The sequence below is a fragment of the Oncorhynchus mykiss genome, chromosome 9, assembly GCF_013265735.2.
Source record: "Oncorhynchus mykiss isolate Arlee chromosome 9, USDA_OmykA_1.1, whole genome shotgun sequence".
In the NCBI taxonomy this organism is placed as follows: domain Eukaryota; kingdom Metazoa; phylum Chordata; class Actinopteri; order Salmoniformes; family Salmonidae; genus Oncorhynchus; species Oncorhynchus mykiss.
In genome coordinates this window covers 34,461,399-34,480,917 of record NC_048573.1, presented here as the reverse complement: position 1 = coordinate 34,480,917, position 19,519 = coordinate 34,461,399, and the positions used below count along the sequence as shown (strand labels likewise).

Genomic DNA, 19,519 nt, shown 5'->3' with positions numbered 1-19,519 from the left:
CAAGCACCCACACACAGACACACACATACACACACACACGCTGACACACACACACACCACCACCTACCCTCACTAAATGGCCCCCTTCTCCACATGTCCAGAAATTCAATCAGTTCTGCCTTAATCTGCAATAACCGACAACTGCATAGAAGTTTCATTGTTTTTATTTAGGCGTGTCGCAGGTGTAACGGCATTGGAGCTGTCAAATCAGCAAGCGGCTCCTGGAATTATACCTATTGCGGACATTGCCATTGGATGTGCCGAGTTGGATTAGTAGTAATCCCATGCAGCCTTGTTACAAGTTGGAACACTGGAATGTGTGTTGTAATCTACACCTCGATTAGGCTGATATTAATCACTACTATTTTGTTGAAAGATTTTAAATGTCAGTGCCATTACTTCTGTATAGTCTACACTTTCTCGTTCTGAACTTCTTCTAATGCAAATGGGGTGCGTGTGGCTTCGTGACAATGACCACACGAGCAGCCACTGATTTGACAGCTCTTAACGCAAAACACCAGCTATTGCGGGTCCAGCTACCACTGGTTAACGCGTGACATGATTGAATCTAGGCTTAGATCTGTATTTTCACTTTGTCCCTCTCAATGTTCTAACTATCTCCCTCCAACTGGTATCACTGTGGAGGTAGAGAGTGAGGTATGCGGGACCAAAGCAGTTAAGATGGTGCAGGATAGCTGAGCGGGAGAATCAGTTCACAACTAAAGTGTGTGGACGTCCTTACCTGTCACGATCAATATGGCAGGTAAAGGGCGAAGAGAGCTGTATGTAAATCTAACGGAGGTCAAATCGATCCACACACAAAACACACTCACAGATGGCACAGGCATACAGACGCTCCCTTACAACATCCTCTATTGTTCTCGATTTCTCAACTCGATAACAATCTATTTAGTTTACAATAATTATAATGAATAATCAATTACTACAGTAAGAATATGTTCAGTGAACAACTTGAATTCCAAACAGAGCATGCAGAACATCTTAAAAGCACTTAATTAACATCTTAAAAGCACATCTTAAAAGCACTTTGAGACCTTGTGAGGAAAGTTAGCCCATTTCATGGCCCATTTCTATAAAGCATGCAGATAAAGACTAATTCAATGTTGAAGCACATGCACTTGGATAGGGACATAGAAAAGTATAAAGCAGAATAAACTGCTGTGCACATTGCGAGGCCATGCCTGTTGATTAAAAGAGCCGGGCTATTGTTAATGATATGAGCCACTCCATCTGCTCCCTAATGGGCATCTCAGGAATGAGATCAGGATGATGTTCAGGTTTATATACAGCATATTAAGATGACATGTTATAACTCTAGTAGCATGGTGCTATCCAGATCCATACACTATAGGGGTTCTACCATGCAAGAAGATCATAGTGTGCTGCAAATGCTTTGTTAGAGATTTCCAAGTCTTCCAAGAGTTTGATCTGGTTCCAGATATAACCTTTTTAAGATCCATGTAAAACCCTTCCCACAGAGGGTTCTACATAGAACCCAAAAGAGTTCTACCTGTAATGAAAAAGGGGACAGCCGAAGAATCCTTATGGAACTCTTTTTTTCTAAGAGTGTGTAGACTCACTTTTACTGTGCAGTGATGTGCTGGGTTGACTGTGCAGTGATGTGCTGCGTGTTTTAGTTTTTGTTGGTGTGGTTGGTTGGTTGTTCTGTGCTTCCTGACTGCCTGGCGCTAATGCACTGCAGTGGCTCTTTAGTATTCCTCTCCTGCCGTCTGAGAAGGTTCTCCTCTGGGACTGGCGTGGAGTGGCGGGGAAGAGATGCAGCCGGTGCCCATATCGGCCACCGCTCCCTACCGCCCTCCATACACACTATTAATAAGCCCTGCGCACAGAGTCTGTGGCAGGCAGCAGACAGGGCCATGCAGGGGGCACAGTCAGAGCGCCTGGCCAGGCTGGAGAGGGGACAGGGCAGGCAATCCAAAAAGTATTGATTGGATGACTGGGCCTCTCTGTTTGTCAGAAAGTGATAGGGGCTGCTGACTGTAGGACCCACAGAGGATGAACACAGAGCCAAGAGACTGTTAACTACTCTGTTAGGTGTGTTGTCTAAGGTGTGTGTGTATGTGTGCGAGCGTCAGCATTCCTGCTTGCCTGCATGTATGCGTGTCTACTGCCCCTCTGTGTTCCCCGAAAGTGAAATAACACCTCCTAATATCAAAACCACACTGATTTGTTTTCATTTCTATGAGGTTTTCTGTGTGATATGATACATATTTTCCAAGATAATGAACACACACAATTTGGAATATCTGGTTCCATTTGTCATTGCCAGCACGGACCCTCCCCACACAAAGCCTGTATCGGTCCATCTAAACAGAGCGTTTCCTGGCTCTAGCAACTATGAGTGCTAACATAATTAAATACTGAACAATTAATCATTTCTCCAAGCTAACATCATTTATTTACAAACAACTGTAACGGTTTTCCTCCACTTCCTCTGAAGAGGAGAGGCGAGAAGGATCGGAGGACCAATATGCGGCGTGGTAAGTGTCCATGGTTCTTTTAATAAGAAATACTCAACATGAACACAACTGATTAAAAAAACAATAAACGTGAAACAAACAAAAACCAAAACAGTACCGTGTGGTGAAAAACACAGACACGGAAACAAACACCCACAAACAAACAGTGAAACCCAGGCTACCTAAGTATGATTCTCAATCAGAGACAACTAATTACACCTGCCTCTGATTGAGAACCATACTAGGCCGAAACATAGAAATCCTAAAATCATAGAAAAACAAACATAGACTGCCCACCCCAACTCACGCCCTGGCCATACTAAATAATGACAAAACAAAGGAAATAAAGGTCAGAACGTGACAACAACACATTCATACTCAGCGAAATCCAATCATTTCTCTCCTCCCGTTAAAACAAACTGGGTCTCTCATTTAAAAGTAATTGAGAAAGTACATTTTCAGTGTGGCTAATGTCTGTGTTTTGCAAACATTTATATTCATAGAAAGAAAAAATCTAAAACCCCTCGCCCCCATTTTAATCAACATCTCTCCTTTAATGATTATATTTTGTATAATGTGTGTTTCTCTGTTAACTGTTGTTGTGCTGTCTGTTTGTTGCAGGTGATGGGAACCCCAAGGAGAGCAGTCCCTTCATCAACAGCAGCAGTGCCAGCGACGTGGAGAAGAGCCAGCAGTACAATGGCAAGAATATGGCCCTGTTTGAGGTCTGTAACACAGGGCTCCCTAACTTGCTTCCCTATAATTACACAATAATTAAATACTGTCGTTACTTTGTTCCCTTCGTTTGAAACGACCACCTACAGTTTATACGACACCTTGCTTGCTCAGGCACCAGGTGGTTTGAATTCTTTGAAATAAGTAGTGGTTTCTCAGTTGTCAATACACCTTAGAGGGCTGATATGATGTCTGTCCACCTGTCCCTGTGTACTGCAGGAGGAGATGGACAACAGTCCCATGGTGTCGTCCATACTCAGCAGTCTGGCCAACTACTCCAACCTGCCTCAGGGCAGCAAAGAGCACGAGGAGGCCGAGAACGAGGAGGGGGCGGCTCCGTCCAAAAAAAAACCTGCTGTCAAGGTACTTCATCTAATCTAAAGTGGTCCCTAAACATAAACATTAGCTGGAGTTTGAATTGATCTGATGCGGCAGAGTATGGTCCTTCCAGGTCACCATTGTCCACATGATAAGGTGGAGGATTAAGCTGATTAAGAACAGAAAGGAGGATTACTGATGACGCTGTCAGCCATGTTTAGGCCTGGACAGGACGGGATTGATGGCTGTGTGTGCTGCCCTTTTTCTTCCCTGATGTTACACATCAGTTTGGTAATATATAGGACCTGAGCAGGGCCACATTAGCCCTGTTAGCCCTGTTATGTGCAGTGGAGCATAATCCTGATACATGAAGCTACTCTCTAGGCCTGTCTTGTTACACTGGTCTGAGTCCGGTTACTGTATCATTCACATCCACTCCTTTTCTTGTTATCTACATCCTAATTTGACAGCTCCTTCCAGCCAAGAGGCCACAAGAGGCTGGTATTATGAGAGAATATTATTAGGATGTGGTATTATGAAATAACACATATGGAATGTGTTATGTAGTAACCAATAAGTGTTATATTATGTATTATTTTATATTTGAGATTCTTTAAAGTAGACACCTCTGGCACAGATGACACCTTGTACACTCTTGGCATTCTCTCAACCAGCTTCATGAGGTAGTCTCCTGGAATGCATTCCAATTAACAGGTGTGCCTTGTCAAAAGTTAATTTGCGGAATTTATTTCCTTCTTAATATGTATGAGCCAATCAGTTGTGCTGTGACCATGTAGGGGTGGTGTACAGAAGAAAGCCATATTTGGTAAAAGACCAATATTATGTCAAGAACAGCTCAAATAAGCAAAGAGAAACAACAGTCCGTCATTACTTTAAGACATGAAGGTAAGTCAATACGGAAATGTTCAAGAACTTTGAACGTTTCTTCAATTGCAGTCGCTAAAACCATCAAGCGCTATGATGAAACTGGCTCTCATGCGGACTGCCACTCCTCAGTAAAATGCACATGACAGCCCGCATGGAGTTTTCCAAATGGCACCCAAAGGACTCTCAGACCTTAAGAAACAAGATTCTCTGGTCTGATGAAAATAAGATTGAACTCTTTGGCCTGAATGCCAAGCATCACGTCTGGAGGAAACCTGGCATCATCCCTATGGGGAAACATGTTGGTGGCAGCATCATGCTGTAGGGATGTTTTTCAGCAGAAGGGATTGGGTGACTAGTCAGGATCACGGGAAAGATGAACGGAGCAAAGTACAGAGAGAACCTTGATGAAAACCTGCTCCAGAGCGCTCAAGACCTCAGACTGGGGCAAAGGTTCACCTTCCAACAGGACAACGGCCCTGAGCACACAGCCAAGACAATATAGGAGTGGCTTCGGGACAAGTCTCAGAATGCCCTTGAGTGGCCCAGCCAGAGCCCGGACTTGAACCCAGTCAAACATCTCTGGAGAGACCTTAAAATAGCTGTGCAGCATTGCTCCCCATCCAACCTGACAGAGCTTGAGAGAATCTTCAGAGAAGAATGGTGAAGTGAAGTCCTATGGGAGATCCAATCCCATATAACTCAATAGCTGAAAGCCATGTCTGATCAATTGAAGAGTTTGAGAACTACATTTTCTCCTCTATACATATCTAGACAGACAGGCCCACATTAAGAAAATAATTAGATGGTCCTTCTCCCTAGTAACAGGACAATTGCTAGTCATTAGCTAAATGAGCTGACAGAGATAGAGGATTTGTGCAACCTCAGCCAGTATCCTAGAGCCACCTCCACCTGCGTGAATAGAAGAGTGAAAGTAAGTGTCCACTAATATGATATCATACATCTGGATTATTTTAAATCCATGTAGTGAGACACCGAGGAATCTCTGTTGCCTGAATTTCAGCTTTATGCCTCACAAGCAAAAAAAGCCTTCAACCATGGAGAGACCAAAATAATTAGGAAAAGGAGGAGAAAGTGTTTTCTTTCTGCTGCCATTCAAATAGGTTAATGAGGGAGGAGATGTCCCCCACTCGACTCCTCCACTCAACTCAGATGCCGGAGCCGGTCACTAGAGGAATTTGTTTTGTTCCACTAATGGTGTGGGGTACATTACTGTACTTTTATCAAGTTTGTACTGCCATTCCACAGTTAAACATTTTCATATTTAATCAGTACTGATTTGTGTTTGTTCTCCAGGCACCATCGCTGGGCACTCTGATGGGGGTGTACCTGCCCTGCATCCAGAATATCTTTGGTGTGATCCTGTTCCTGCGGATGACCTGGATGGTGGGCATAGGAGGGGTCTTTGGCTCCTTCATCATCGTCTTCATGTGCTGCTCCACGGTGAGTCACAGCTCTGGACCATATTCTTTTCACTCACTCTCTCTCTCCTGTTCTCCTCCTTTTTCTTCCCCTTAAACTTTCTCTCTCTTTATATCACCCTCCGTGTTTCCCTCTTTTTCTCTTTCTCCCTTCCATCCACTTTGTCTCTCCCCTCCCCTCTATCCTCTCTCCATCATTGTTAGAATGGGCACTCTGCCAGCCAGAGCAGAAAGAGAGGCACGTTTGCAGCACTGATAAGGATATACTCAATGCCACTTCCATTTGAATTATGTTTGGTGTCCCAAAGCTCTCCCAGTTGAGTAAATCCTAGTTTAATCCTGTTTTGACCTGAGGTAGCCCTGAAAGCTTTACAGAATAAATTTCCCTTAACTTACTTACGTAAATATATATATATTTTTTTAAAGTGTTGTATACCCAAGTATATTTTCAGATTCCATCACATTCCGGTTCACAGTCATTTCATAATTTTCTACTGAAAATAAGATTTTAAGCCATAAGAACTGTAACTTAAATTTCATAATGCATGTAGAACGTGTCTGTCATCCCTGCATTAAAGACCAAAAATGGTTAAGAAATTTGTGATAAATAAAAATATATGCCAGTTTCATTTAAGGACCAAAAAATTGACAGAGGTGCCATCTAAATTGGAAAATAGTTGGGAAGAGATGTACCGATTATATGGCACATGGTTTATGAATTGACACACAAAACGACACCGGATTAAAAATTATTATACAAAATTCTTGTTTATCTTTAATTTACAATCTGTAGAAACTATGAGAATAGAAAGGTTCAGTACTTTTGTGAATCATCACAGCACAGTTGAAAAATATATGGCAAATAAAAATCCAAAATGGATAGTGTTAAGCAATAGATGGGAGTGGTTGAATGAAGCTGAAGGGTGAGACTAATAACAACAAGATAACAAATGTAAAACAAACTGGGACTGAAAAATCTGTATAGGATCAGAACTTTTGTGAAATATCACAGTTACAAATAGAAATCAACTGGATGGACATCAGAAATAGAGGAAGGCCAGGACTAACAACAAACAAAATATAATTATTTTAAAATAGATTGTGTCTGTAAAATATGTATAGTATGTATAAACTGAAGGTAGAAGCCTAAGTGTTATTGTTTATTAGTTTACTCAAATTGGGGGAGGGGTGGTAGGGTTTGTGGGGAATAATAAAGGTAAATTCTAAAAACAGTGTGCATGTTGACCCATTTGCGACCAAGCTGTAACTTCCTGACTGATGTTTTGAGATATTGCTTCAATATATCCATATAATTTTCCTGCCTCATGATGCAATCTATTTTGTGAAGTGCACCAGTCCCTCCTGCAGCAAAGTACCCCCACAACATCATGCTACCACCCCATTGCTTCACGGTTGGAATTGTTTTCTTTGGCTTGCAAGACTCCCCCTTTTTCCTCCAAACATAACAATGGTCATTATGGCCAAACAGTTTTATCTTTTTTTCATCAGACCAGAGGACATTTCTACAAATGTACAATCTTTGTCCCCATGTGCAGTTGCAAACCGTAGTCTGGCTTTTTTTGATGGCAGTTTTGGAGCAGTGGCTTCTTCCTTGCTGAGCGGCCTTTCAGGTTATGTCGATATAGGACTCGTTTTACTGTGGATAAAGATACTTTTGTACCTGTTTCCTCCAGCATCTTCACAAGGTCTTTTGCTGTTGTTCTGGGATTGATTTACACTTTTCGCACCAAAGTACGTTCAACTCTAGGAGACAGAACGGGTCTCCTTCTTGTGCGGTATGACGGCTGCGTGGTCCCATTGTGTTTATACTTGCGTACTGTTGTTTGTACAGATGAACGTGGTACCTTCAGGCATTTGGAAATTGCTCCCAAGGATGAACCAGACTTGAGGAGGTTTTTTTCAGAGGTCTTGGCTGATTTCTTTTGATTTTCCCATGATGTCAAGCAAAAAGGCACTGAGGTATGCCTTGAAATACATCTAATAATTTCAACTAATAATTGATCCCATGGTGCAAGAATGTATACAATTAATTGATTATTGAGTGTTATGGACACAGCTTTGTATAGCCTCTGCTCAACAAACTTGAACTTGAGGACGAATTGTTTCGGGTACAAACGATATTGTCACCCTCACGGCAAGAAATGCATTCCGCCAAATGTCATTCGCAATCTAGTCTGGTTGCAGCCACAGTGTTGGAGGGCCAGTAGGAGGCACTCTTTCCTCTGGTCTAAAAAAAATATCCCAGTGATTGGACACTGCCCTGTGTAGGGTGCTGTCTTTCGGATGGGACGTTAAACGGGTGTCCTGACTCTCTGAGGTCATTAAAGATCCTATGGCACTTATCGTAGGGGTGTTAATTAACCCTGGTGTCCTGGCTAAATTCCCAATCTGGACCTCACCTAATAATCTCCAGTTTACAATTGGCTCATTCATCCCCCTCCTATTCCCCAGGTCGTTGCTACAAATGAGAACGTGTTCTCAGTCAACTTACCTGGTAAAATAACGGATAAATAAATAAATCCCACAGCATGATACTGCCAGCACCATGTATCACTGTAGGGATGGTGCCAGGTTTCCTCCAAATGTGATGCTTGGAATTCAGGCCAATCTTGGTTTCATCAGATCAGAGAATCTTGTTAGTCAGCGTCTTTCAGGGATTTTTGGCAAACTCGAAACGGGCTGTCATGGGCCTTTTACTGAGAAGTGGCATCCATCTGGCCACTCGACCATAAAGGCCTGATTGGTGGAGTGCTGTCCTTCTGGAAGGTTCTCCCATCTCCACAGAGGAACTCTGGAACTTTGTCAGACTGACCATCGGGTTCTTGGTCACGTCCCAGACCAAGGCCCTTCTCCCCCGATTGCTCAGTTTTGCCAGGCGGACAGCTCTAGGAACATTCTTGGTGGTTCCAAAGAATGATGGAGGCCACTGTGTTCTTGGGGACCTTCAATGCTTCAGACATTTTTTAGTACCCTTCCTCAGATCTGTGCCTCAACACAATCCTGTTTCAGAGCTCTATGGACAATTCCTTGAACCTCGTGGCTTGGTTTTTGCTTTGACATGCACTGTCAACTGTGTGACCTTATATAGACAGGTGTGTACCTTTTCAAATCATGTCCAATCAATTGAATTTACCACAGGTGGACTCCAATCAAGTTGTAGAAACATCTCAAATTCCAGATGTCTGAATAGTTTCCAAATGCACTGTAGCCTCTTTATTGTTATTTTATTGTGTTACTTTTTATTTTATACTTTAGTTTATTTTGTATATATTATCTTAACTCTATTTCTTCAACTGCATTATTGGTTAAGGGCTTGTAAGTAAGTATTTCACGGTTGTTGGTGCATGTGACAAATAACATTTTATTTGATTTATTGATTGAGCTCAATCATCTCTCTCTATCACATTTGTTATGTCACACTATTTTTTGTCTCTCCGTGACTTCTTCTCTCTCCCTCTGTCCTGAGATCTATTTTCTTCAGTGTCTCTCTGTATCCATCTCTTTCCCTTTCTCCAGATATCTTGTTCTCTTTCCGTTCGACTCTTCCCTGATCTGTTCCGTATTTGTCTCTATCTAGCCGTCTCTCTCTCTCCCCATGACTAGCTCTATCTTTCTTTGGCTAACTACCCCTCTCTCTTTTTAATTTAAATTTTAGGCCTCTCTCTAATACCATCCCTCATGCTCTACCTCCTTTTTCTACTGTCCTTCTCGCCCTCTTCCTGACACCCCACAACTGTCTCTCTCTTCCGTCTTGTTAATTTACTGTCACCTTTCCCCTCTCACAGGCACCCTTCTACTCCTCTCATGCTCTATCTCTCATGATTCCATTCTTACGAGCCTAATTCTCCCTCCTTCTTTTCCCACCTCTCTCCATATCTGTCCCTTTCATTCTCTCTCCACTCTCCATTCTCATTCTGCCCTCTCTGTCTTCCTGCCTCTCCCCCTCTCTCTCTCCTCATTTTCATTCTACCTTGTGGTTTTGTGAAATGCCCTACCTGCACTGAGCTTTAGCAGAGATGGTTGGTCTGCCTGCCCAAACATATAAATGATTAATCCTTTATTTAGCTGATGCCCTTTTCTCCTCTGGGGCTTTGGGACCCAGCTGAAAGGGCAGATAAGCAACACAGATTAGGTATACATAAACCACTGATCCAGAGTCTGCTATTTTTTCACCCATCGGGTATGGTTATTTGGAGGTAGTGTCATCTGATCCTAGATCTGTGATTATTCACACCTTAGATATAAATTCTGAAACTATTGATTACTGTGATCTCTATTTTTTTCCATCAGGGATGTTGATTAGATTGATGAGGCGTCAGTTTAGTTCAAGGTTGCATTGTGTATGTTGTCATGATCGATCATCAGCCAAATAGCTAAGAAACTGTTTGGAACCATCCTCCCAAAGTTCATATTCATACATATTCATCACAAACAATATAGTATTAAGGTCAGGCACCACAGGCTAAAATTACAATTTTGAGATTTTGGGGTATTTTGGTCCATTAACATTAGTATTTTCAAAAAATAGAAGTAAAAATGTCAAAAAGTTGATGAAAGTGTATACTTTTGTTCCTTAATTATACTACTCTCATAAAAATGTATTGAACTGTAAATGGACATACATGCATAACTTCAAAGCTCACTACATTGAATCACACATCATTTCATAGAGAATGTTATAGCAACTTAGTTTGGAGAGATGGGGATTGGGTCTAAATTGGTGTTTGGCATTTGGTAGTCTAAATTTAGTGTACTTATCTTTAACTGCCATTTTCCAAAAGGCAGACTCTTCCCACATGCCAAATCCTTTTTCTCAGCCTCAGAAACATCTGCATTCATCAAAGGTTATGTACAGTGCCTTGCGAAAGTATTCGGCCCCCTTGAACTTTGCGACCTTTTGCCACATTTCAGGCTTCAAACATAAAGATATAAAACTGTATTTTTTTGTGAAGAATCAACGACAAGTGGGACACAATCATGAAGTGGAACGATATTTATTGGATATTTCAAACTTTTTTAACAAATCAAAAACTGAAAAATTGGGCGTGCAAAATTATTCAGCCCCTTTACTTTCAGTGCAGCAAACTCTCTCCAGAAGTTCAGTGAGGATCTCTGAATGATCCAATGTTGACCTAAATGACTAATGATGATAAATACAATCCACCTGTGTGTAATCAAGTCTCCGTATAAATGCACCTGCACTGTGATAGTCTCAGAGGTCCGTCAAAAGCGCAGAGAGCATCATGAAGAACAAGGAACACACCAGGCAGGTCCGAGATACTGTTGTGAAGAAGTTTAAAGCCGGATTTGGATACAAAAAGATTTCCCAAGCTTTAAACATCCCAAGGAGCACTGTGCAAGTGATAATATTGAAATGGAAGGAGTATCAGACCACTGCAAATCTACCAAGACCTGGCCGTCCCTCTAAACTTTCAGCTCATACAAGGAGAAGACTGATCAGAGATGCAGCCAAGAGGCCCATGATCACTCTGGATGAACTGCAGAGATCTACAGCTGAGGTGGGAGACTCTGTCCATAGGACAACAATCAGTCGTATATTGCACAAATCTGGCCTTTATGGAAGAGTGGCAAGAAAGCCATTTCTTAAAGATATCCATAAAAAGTGTTGTTTAAAGTTTGCCACAAGCCACCTGGGAGACACACCAAACATGTGGAAGAAAGTGCTCTGGTCAGATGAAACCAAAATTGAACTTTTTGGCAACAATGCAAAACGTTATGTTTGGCGTAAAAGCAACACAGCTGAACACACCATCCCCACTGTCAAACATGGTGGTGGCAGCATCATGGTTTGGGCCTGCTTTTCTTCAGCAGGGACAGGGAAGATGTTTAAAATTGATGGGAAGATGGATGGAGCCAAATACAGGACCATTCTGGAAGAAAACCTGATGGAGTCTGCAAAAGACCTGAGACTGGGACGGAGATTTGTCTTCCAACAAGACAATGATCCAAAACATAAAGCAAAATCTACAATGGAATGGTTCAAAAATAAACATATCCAGGTGTTAGAATGGCCAAGTCAAAGTCCAGACCTGAATCCAATCGAGAATCTGTGGAAAGAACTGAAAACTGCTGTTCACAAATGCTCTCCATCCAACCTCACTGAGCTCGAGCTGTTTTGCAAGGAGGAATGGGAAAAAATGTCAGTCTCTCAATGTGCAAAATAGATAGAGATAGAGACATACCCCAAGCGACTTACAGCTGTAATCGCAGCAAAAGGTGGTGCTACAAAGTATTAACTTAAGGGGGCTGAATAATTTTGCACGCCCAATTTTTCAGTTTTTGATTTGTTAAAAAAGTTTGAAATATCCAATAAATGTCGTTCCACTTCATGATTGTGTCCCACTTGTTGTTGATTCTTCACAAAAAAATACAGTTTTATATCTTTATGTTTGAAGCCTGAAATGTGGCAAAAGGTCGCAAAGTACTTTCGCAAGGCACTGTATATATCACTAGACATGTTCTCCAGACTTACACTTAGGGAATTGTTGGTATGATGTCAAAGTTTTATTCTAGATTACATTTTCTTTTTTTTTAAAAGCACCCAAAGTGCAATTGAAATGAAGATGAAAAACATAATTATCCACAATCTCCTATGTGTATGTCCTGGAGTGTCTTAACAAAATGAAACCAAAAGGCTGACATCATTCAGGGTGAAGAAAAAAAGCATTATATTTGTGTCCACATTCAACTGGTAAAAGTGGACTGTGATATGATTAAAGGACTATAATTCCTTTGTTCGGGTGTGGTGCCTTGCCTTACACTGTTTCACTAAGAATCAGCACTCTGCAGCTGAGGGCTAAAACAGATGGAACTGCTCCATTTTTAAAATAGTGCTATCTCCCCTCTGCCTCCTCTCAGACCATGCTGACAGCTATCTCCATGAGTGCCATCGCAACAAATGGAGTGGTGCCAGGTGAGTGCGTGTCACAGGCACACCTTGGTGCGTGCATGAATGGACGGTCTGGGTGACGCATGGCAATCTTGTTGTTTTTTCCCCAACCAGTTAGGTTTTCACATCTGATATTTCACTGGTCTGTGATAGGACAGTTAATGCTAGCATGGCTAAACCAGAACCACACTGTACTAGTACCCCTTCTATCATCTGTACAAAGTATGAAAGTGTGAAAGTGTGAAACATCAGAAACCTTTTTATTTCTATTCGGAAACTCAAACTATTCTGTGCCTATCCATAGAGTCATGACACTGTATAGAAAGGCTAGGGCTTTTTTCCTGATAAGCTCTAACATGCCTAAGCAATGTCTATGCAGCACTATATTTCTGTTGACAAACTACTACTTCTGCATGTTCAAACCCGAAGTCTTTAGACTTACTGGTTGTGCAGACCAGGGGTTTATCATTGAAAACAATATTGAGCAAAAGAGGAATGCCAATGGCTGTGTTTGTGTTTGTGTCTTTCAGCCGGAGGCTCCTACTACATGATCTCCCGTTCCCTTGGCCCTGAGTTTGGCGGAGCTGTCGGAATTTGCTTCTACCTAGGAACTACTTTTGCAGGTGCAATGTACATCCTTGGTGCCATCGAACTTCTGCTGGTAAGGAAAGATGATTGCTATTATTTTATTGTTTTGTTTGCTATCTGTTTTCTTTCCCCCTGTGCCGTTTGTCTGGCGTTTTATTTTGGGGGCGAGACCACATGCAACATTGATGAATGCAGGAGGAAGATGTTTGTTCTTCTGCCTACAGATTGTGGTGCAATAGATTATGCCAAAAATTATCCATTAAATACAATCAATTATGTTGATATATTTTCATTTTAGACAAATATGAAAAGCTGTTGCAATTCCTGATAATATCTAAATTATAATTGATTAATCAAGCAAGCTGTCACACTCACAGAAAACTGTTCATTTGTTAGTGCCTTGTCTGTGCCATTATAATGATATAAAAGAAATCCATTATCCATTACATTTATATGATTTTTCCAATGTTTGAGATAATATCTGATATCTATTCCCACACCCTCTCACTCACTCCCTGCTTCCTTTTTTCTCCTCATCCTTTTCTGTCGCTCGCTCCCACTCTCCCTCCATCCTCGTCCCACCATGTCATTTTTAACACACCCTTTCTCTCCCTCCATCCTATTCTTACTCTCTTTTCTCTTCCTCTCTCCTTTTCCCTCCACCTCCCTTTCTCTCTCTTCCTCCATCTTTCCCTTCTCCAGATCTACATCCTCCCCCAGGCAGCCATTTTTAAGATGGAGGGTCTGGAGGGTGCTGATATGGAGGCAGCGATGCTGAACAACATGCGTGTATACGGCACCATTGTGCTCAGTTTCATGGCCACGGTGGTGTTTGTGGGGGTCAAATATGTCAACAAGCTGGCTCTGGTCTTCCTGGCCTGCGTCATTCTGTCCATCCTGGCTGTCTATGCTGGGGTCATCAAGACGGCCTTTGAACCCCCTGTTTTCCCGTAAGTTTGACCTGAGCCTTGTGCTGGTGCATGCTGGTGTCCTTTAAATGCTCTCCCATACACATTGGTGCTTCCAAAACGTTTTCCTGCTGTTGCTCACTTACACCCAAACCAGACAATAACCCTCAACATGGGGGCCCCTCAGGGGTGCGTGCAAAGTCCCCTCCTGCACTCCCTGTTCACTCATGGCCGCACACGACTCCAACACCATCATTAAGTTTGCTGACGACACAACGGTGGTTGAGCTGAACACCAATGACGATGAGACGGCCTATACAGAGAAGGTTAGTGACCTGGCAGTGTGGTGCCAGGACAACAACCTCACCATTAACATCAGCAAGACAAAGGAGCTGCGCATGGACTAAAGGAAATGGAGGGCCGAGCACACCCCCATCCACATTGATGGGCTGTAGTTGAGCATGTTGAGAGCTTCAAGTCCCTCAGAGTCAATATCACTAAGGTCCACACACCCCAACACAGTCATGAAGAAGGCACGACAAAGGCTCTTCCCACTCAGGAGGACTGAAAAAATTCAGCAAGTTATACAGCTGCACCATCAAAGGAAGGTCCTAAAAATTGTCTCCAGCTACCCAAGTCATAGTCTGTTCTTTTTGCTACTGCACGGCAAGTGGTACCGATGCACCAAGTCCGGAATCAACAGGACCCTCAAAAGTTTCCACCCCCAAGCCATAAGACTGTCAAATGGTTATCCAATTAAAGCTACCCAGACTATCTGCATTGACCCTTTTTGCACTAACTCTTTTAACTCATCACATATGCTGCTTCTACTAATGTTTATCATCTACCCTGTTGCCTGGTCGCCATATCCCTACCTATGTGTACATATCTACCTCAAACACCTCGTACTTCTGCACATTGACTCGTTACTCGAACATGAGTATATTGCCAAGTTATCGTTACTCATTGTGTATTTATTCCTCATGTTATTATTGTGCTATTATTTCAAAAAGTTCTCTCTGCGTTGTTGGGAAGGGCCAGTAAGTAAGCATTTCACTGTTAGTCAACACCTGTTGTTTACAAAGCACGAGACAAATACTATTTTATTTGTTTGGATTTCAACAACACGTTGCTTGTGCGAGCGTTCCAAAATAAATTGACATGCACATGTTATTCAATCATTTCATCCACACTCCTTGCGCACGTCTGCAGAGCCGGGCGCTAAAATGTGAATGAAGAGATAGCAGAACAGCGTGGGTAATTGACAAAGAAGACAACAGGGCTTACCAATTTTTTCAAATTATCCTTCATGGAGGTAAGACGTTTTGATTTCATAATGGAAAGAGCAGGTTCTTACAAGGTTTCTAAAACACATATAGTACAAGTCAAAAGTTTGGACACTATAAGAACTCAGAATAAGACCCGGATGCAGACAACTAGAGTAACAGATTTATTGACCCAAACAGGGGGCAGGCAAAAGATAGGTCAAAGGCAGGCAGAGGTCTGTAATCCAGGGTAGACACAATAAGGTAAAGAACAGCAGGCAGGCTCAGGGTAAGGACAGGCAGAAGTTTGTAAACGGGTCAGTCAAGCAGGTAGAGCTCAACAGGCAGGCTCGGGGTCAGGTCAGGCAGAATGGTCAGAACTGGGGAAACTAGGGAACAGAACTTGAGAAAGCAGGGAGCCGGGAAAACAGACTGGTAAGATCTGACAAGACAAGACGAACTGGCAACAGACAAACCGAGAACACAGGTATAAATACACTGGGGATAATGAAGAGCACAAAGACAGGTTAAACAGATCAGGGTGTGACAGACACACCTACTCATTCAAGGATTTTTCTTTTTTTGGTTACTACATGACTCCATTTGTCGTATTTCATAGTTTTGATGTCTTCACTATTATTCTACAATGTAGAAAACAGTAAAAATAGTGTTAAACAAATCAAAATATATTTTATTTTTGAGATTCTTCAAAGTAGCCACCCTGTGCCTTGATGACAGCTTTGCACACTCTTGGCATTATCTCAACCAGCTTCACCTGGAATTAATTTCCAACAGTCTTGAAGGAGTTCCAAAATATGCTCAGCAATTGTTGGCTAGCATTTCCTTCACTCTGCAGTCCAACTCTCACCAAACCATATCAACTGGGTTGAGGTCGGTCGATTGTGGAGGCAAGGTCATCTGATAAAGCACTCCATCACTCCCCTTCTTGTTCAAATATCCCTTACAAAGCCTGGAGGTGTGTTGAGTCATTGTCCTATTGAAAAACAATTGATAATCCCACTAAACGCAAACCAGATGGAATGACGTATCGCTGCAGAATGCTGTGGTAGCCATGCTGGTTAAGTGTGCTGCAATCTCTGAGGCTGGTAATTCTAATGAACTTATCCTCTGCAGCAGAGGATGGGTTGTCCTTTCCTGTGGCAGTCCTCATGAGAGACAGTTTCATCATAGCGCTGAATGGTTTTTGTGACTGCGCTTGAAGAAACGTTAAAATTTCTTGAACTTTTCCATGTTGACTGATCGTCATGTCTTAAAGTAATGATGGACTGTCGTTTCACTTTGCTTGTTTGAGCTGTTCTTGCCATAATATGGACTTGGTATTTTACCAAATAGGGCTGGCTATCTTTTGTATACCACCCCTACCTTGTCACAACACATCTGATTGGCTCAAATGCATTAAGAAGGAAATAAATTCCACAAAATAACTTTTAACAAGGCACACCTGTTAATTGAAATGCATTCCAGCTGACTACCTCATTAAGCTGTTTGAGAGAATGCCAATAGTGTGATAAGCTGTCATCAAGGCAAAGGGTGGCTACTTCGAAGAATCTCAAATATAAAATGTATTTTTATTTGATCAGCACTTTTTTGGTTACTACATGTGTTATTATAGTTTTTATGTATTCACTATTATTCTACAATGTAGAAAATAGTAAACATAAAGAAAAACCCTTGAATGAGTAGGTGTGTCCAAACTTTTGAATGGTACTGTTTATTTGCCAAACAACTCTTAAAAGTAAGGGATGCGCTCTATTTCAAAATATCACTTTTTGTAGAATATTACATCTGTTGTTCCATGCATTCTACAAGTGACAACTTGCAGAAGTATAGCCATAGGCCACTAAAGCAGACTAGTAACATAATACAACTATAATTTTATGTTCTTTTGAAATAAAATGTATTCATTTTTTTTGCTTCTAAAGTCCTCCCTTAACAAAATTAAAATTAATTTCTTTATGATGTTGTATAACATTTGAATTGTGGTGTTTTTTGATTTTTTTTTTACAGTAAAATGACGCATTTATTTTATTGTTTTGACTTTGGCTCAGAACACATTGCTCGATGCCCAGCTTTTCTAGAGTTAATAGTCAGAATAGAGAAACACGAGTGTCAGGGTTTTCGCTGCTGGTCATTCGAGTCAAGTGCAAGAGAGCAGAGATAGGTGATCAGGAGACTTTTCCAAGAGAAATAAAAGACGGGCGCAAACAGCTACAATTCAAGCCAACCGGCAAAAGTGACAAGCACAAAATACCGTCAAGAATACAACCATAAGTTTCACAAAAAGGGTTTCCCCAATAGGGTACAGGCAATGCCCAGGGTGAAAAAAACAGACTGGCTCGATACAATAAACACAAAACAAAAACAATTCCACACAAAGACATGGGGGGAACAGAGGAATTGACACGCAGCTGACTCTGGGACGACCCGGAGGGCGAGGCGCAGGGCGATCAGGCCGGGGACGGTGGAACGCCTGCAGCATTTCAGGGTTTCAGGGCCACCGGAACCCAGCACCTCTCCTCCGGACCGTGCTCCTCCCACTCCACGAGGTACTGAAGGCCCCCCTCCCGACACCTCGTATCCAGGATGGGACGAACGAGAGAGAGAGAGACACATGGAACGAGGGGTTAATATGGTAATCGGGGGGAAGCTGTAACCTGTAACATACCTCGTTCACTCCTCAAGATTTTGAATGGACCCACAAACCGCGGGCCCAGCTTCCGGCAGGTTTCGGGCCTCACTGTGGTGAAGGTCCGCGATTGTTTTTTTGCCACAGCGCAGCCTGCTTGAGGTGAACAGGGGCGGCTTTCCATGTCTCCTCCGCGCGCCTGAACTAGTCGTCCACCGCAGGAGCCTCGGTCTGACTCTGATGCCAAGGTGCCATAACCGGCTGGTACCCCAATACCCACTGAAAGGGGGAGAGGTTGGTGGAGGAGTGGCGGAGCGAGTTCTGCGCCATCTCAGCCCAGGGCACGAACGCCGCCCACTCCCCCGTCCGGTCCTGGCAATAAATAAGACCGCAGAAACCTGCCCACATCCTGGTTCACTCTCTCCACCTGCCCATTACTCTCGGGGTGAAAACCTGAGGTGAGGCTGATCGAGACCCCCAGATGTTCCATGAACGCCCTCCAGACTCTCGAAGTGAACTGGGGATCGCGATCAGACACTATATCTTCAGGCACCCAGTAGTGCCAGAAGACATGTGTAAACAAGGCCTCCACAGTCTGTAGGGCCGTAGGGAGACTGGACAGATGGAGGAAACAACAGGACTCATGTGTTTCCCTGTGAGGGAAGATCGGTCAGAAAATCCACCGACAGGTGTGACCAAGGCCATTGTGGAACGGGTAAGGGAAACACGAGAGAAACACGAGTGTCAGGGTTTTCGCTGCTGGTCATTCGAGTCAAGTGCAAGAGAGCAGCGATAGCTTACCTCTGGGCAGGTGTCTAGGGACCTTACAGTGGGCGCACACCGAGCAGGAGGAAACATAAACTCTCACGTCCTTTGCCAAGGTAGGCCACCAGTACTTCCCACTCAGACAGCGCACCGTCCAACCGATCCCCGGATGACCAGAGGAGGGTGACATGTGGGCTCAATAGAACTGGTCACGGGCAGGAGATAGTGTATATCAGAATGTCATCGATATATACCACTATACCCTGCCCGTGCAGCTCCCTGAAATTTTCATTACAAAGGATTGGAAAACCCGTACGGCATGACGAGGTACTCATAATGCCCTGAGGTGGTACTAAACGTCGTCTTCCACTCGTCTCCCTCCCGGATACGCACCAGGTTGTAAGTGCTCCTGAGATCCAGTTTAGTGAAGAAGTGCATTGACTCAATCGCCGTGTCGATGAGAGGTAGCGGTTAACTGTACCTCACCGTGATTTGATTTAGACCTCGATAGCCAATGCACGGGCGCAGACCTCC

The 19,519-nt window shown here is 42.9% G+C and overlaps 1 protein-coding gene across 1 annotated transcript in view; it reads left to right on the top strand.

Annotated features, from left to right (window-relative positions):
- Positions 1–19,519, top strand: part of LOC110531958 (solute carrier family 12 member 5) — a 102,361-nt gene that overhangs the window by 50,511 nt on the left and 32,331 nt on the right. Inside the window, exons 2-7 of the mRNA XM_036987843.1 lie at positions 3,123–3,226; positions 3,456–3,599; positions 5,757–5,903; positions 12,782–12,836; positions 13,343–13,473; positions 14,103–14,350. Of these exons, the coding sequence (XP_036843738.1) occupies positions 3,123–3,226; positions 3,456–3,599; positions 5,757–5,903; positions 12,782–12,836; positions 13,343–13,473; positions 14,103–14,350 (829 nt within the window). The remainder of the gene's footprint in view (positions 1–3,122; positions 3,227–3,455; positions 3,600–5,756; positions 5,904–12,781; positions 12,837–13,342; positions 13,474–14,102; positions 14,351–19,519) is intronic.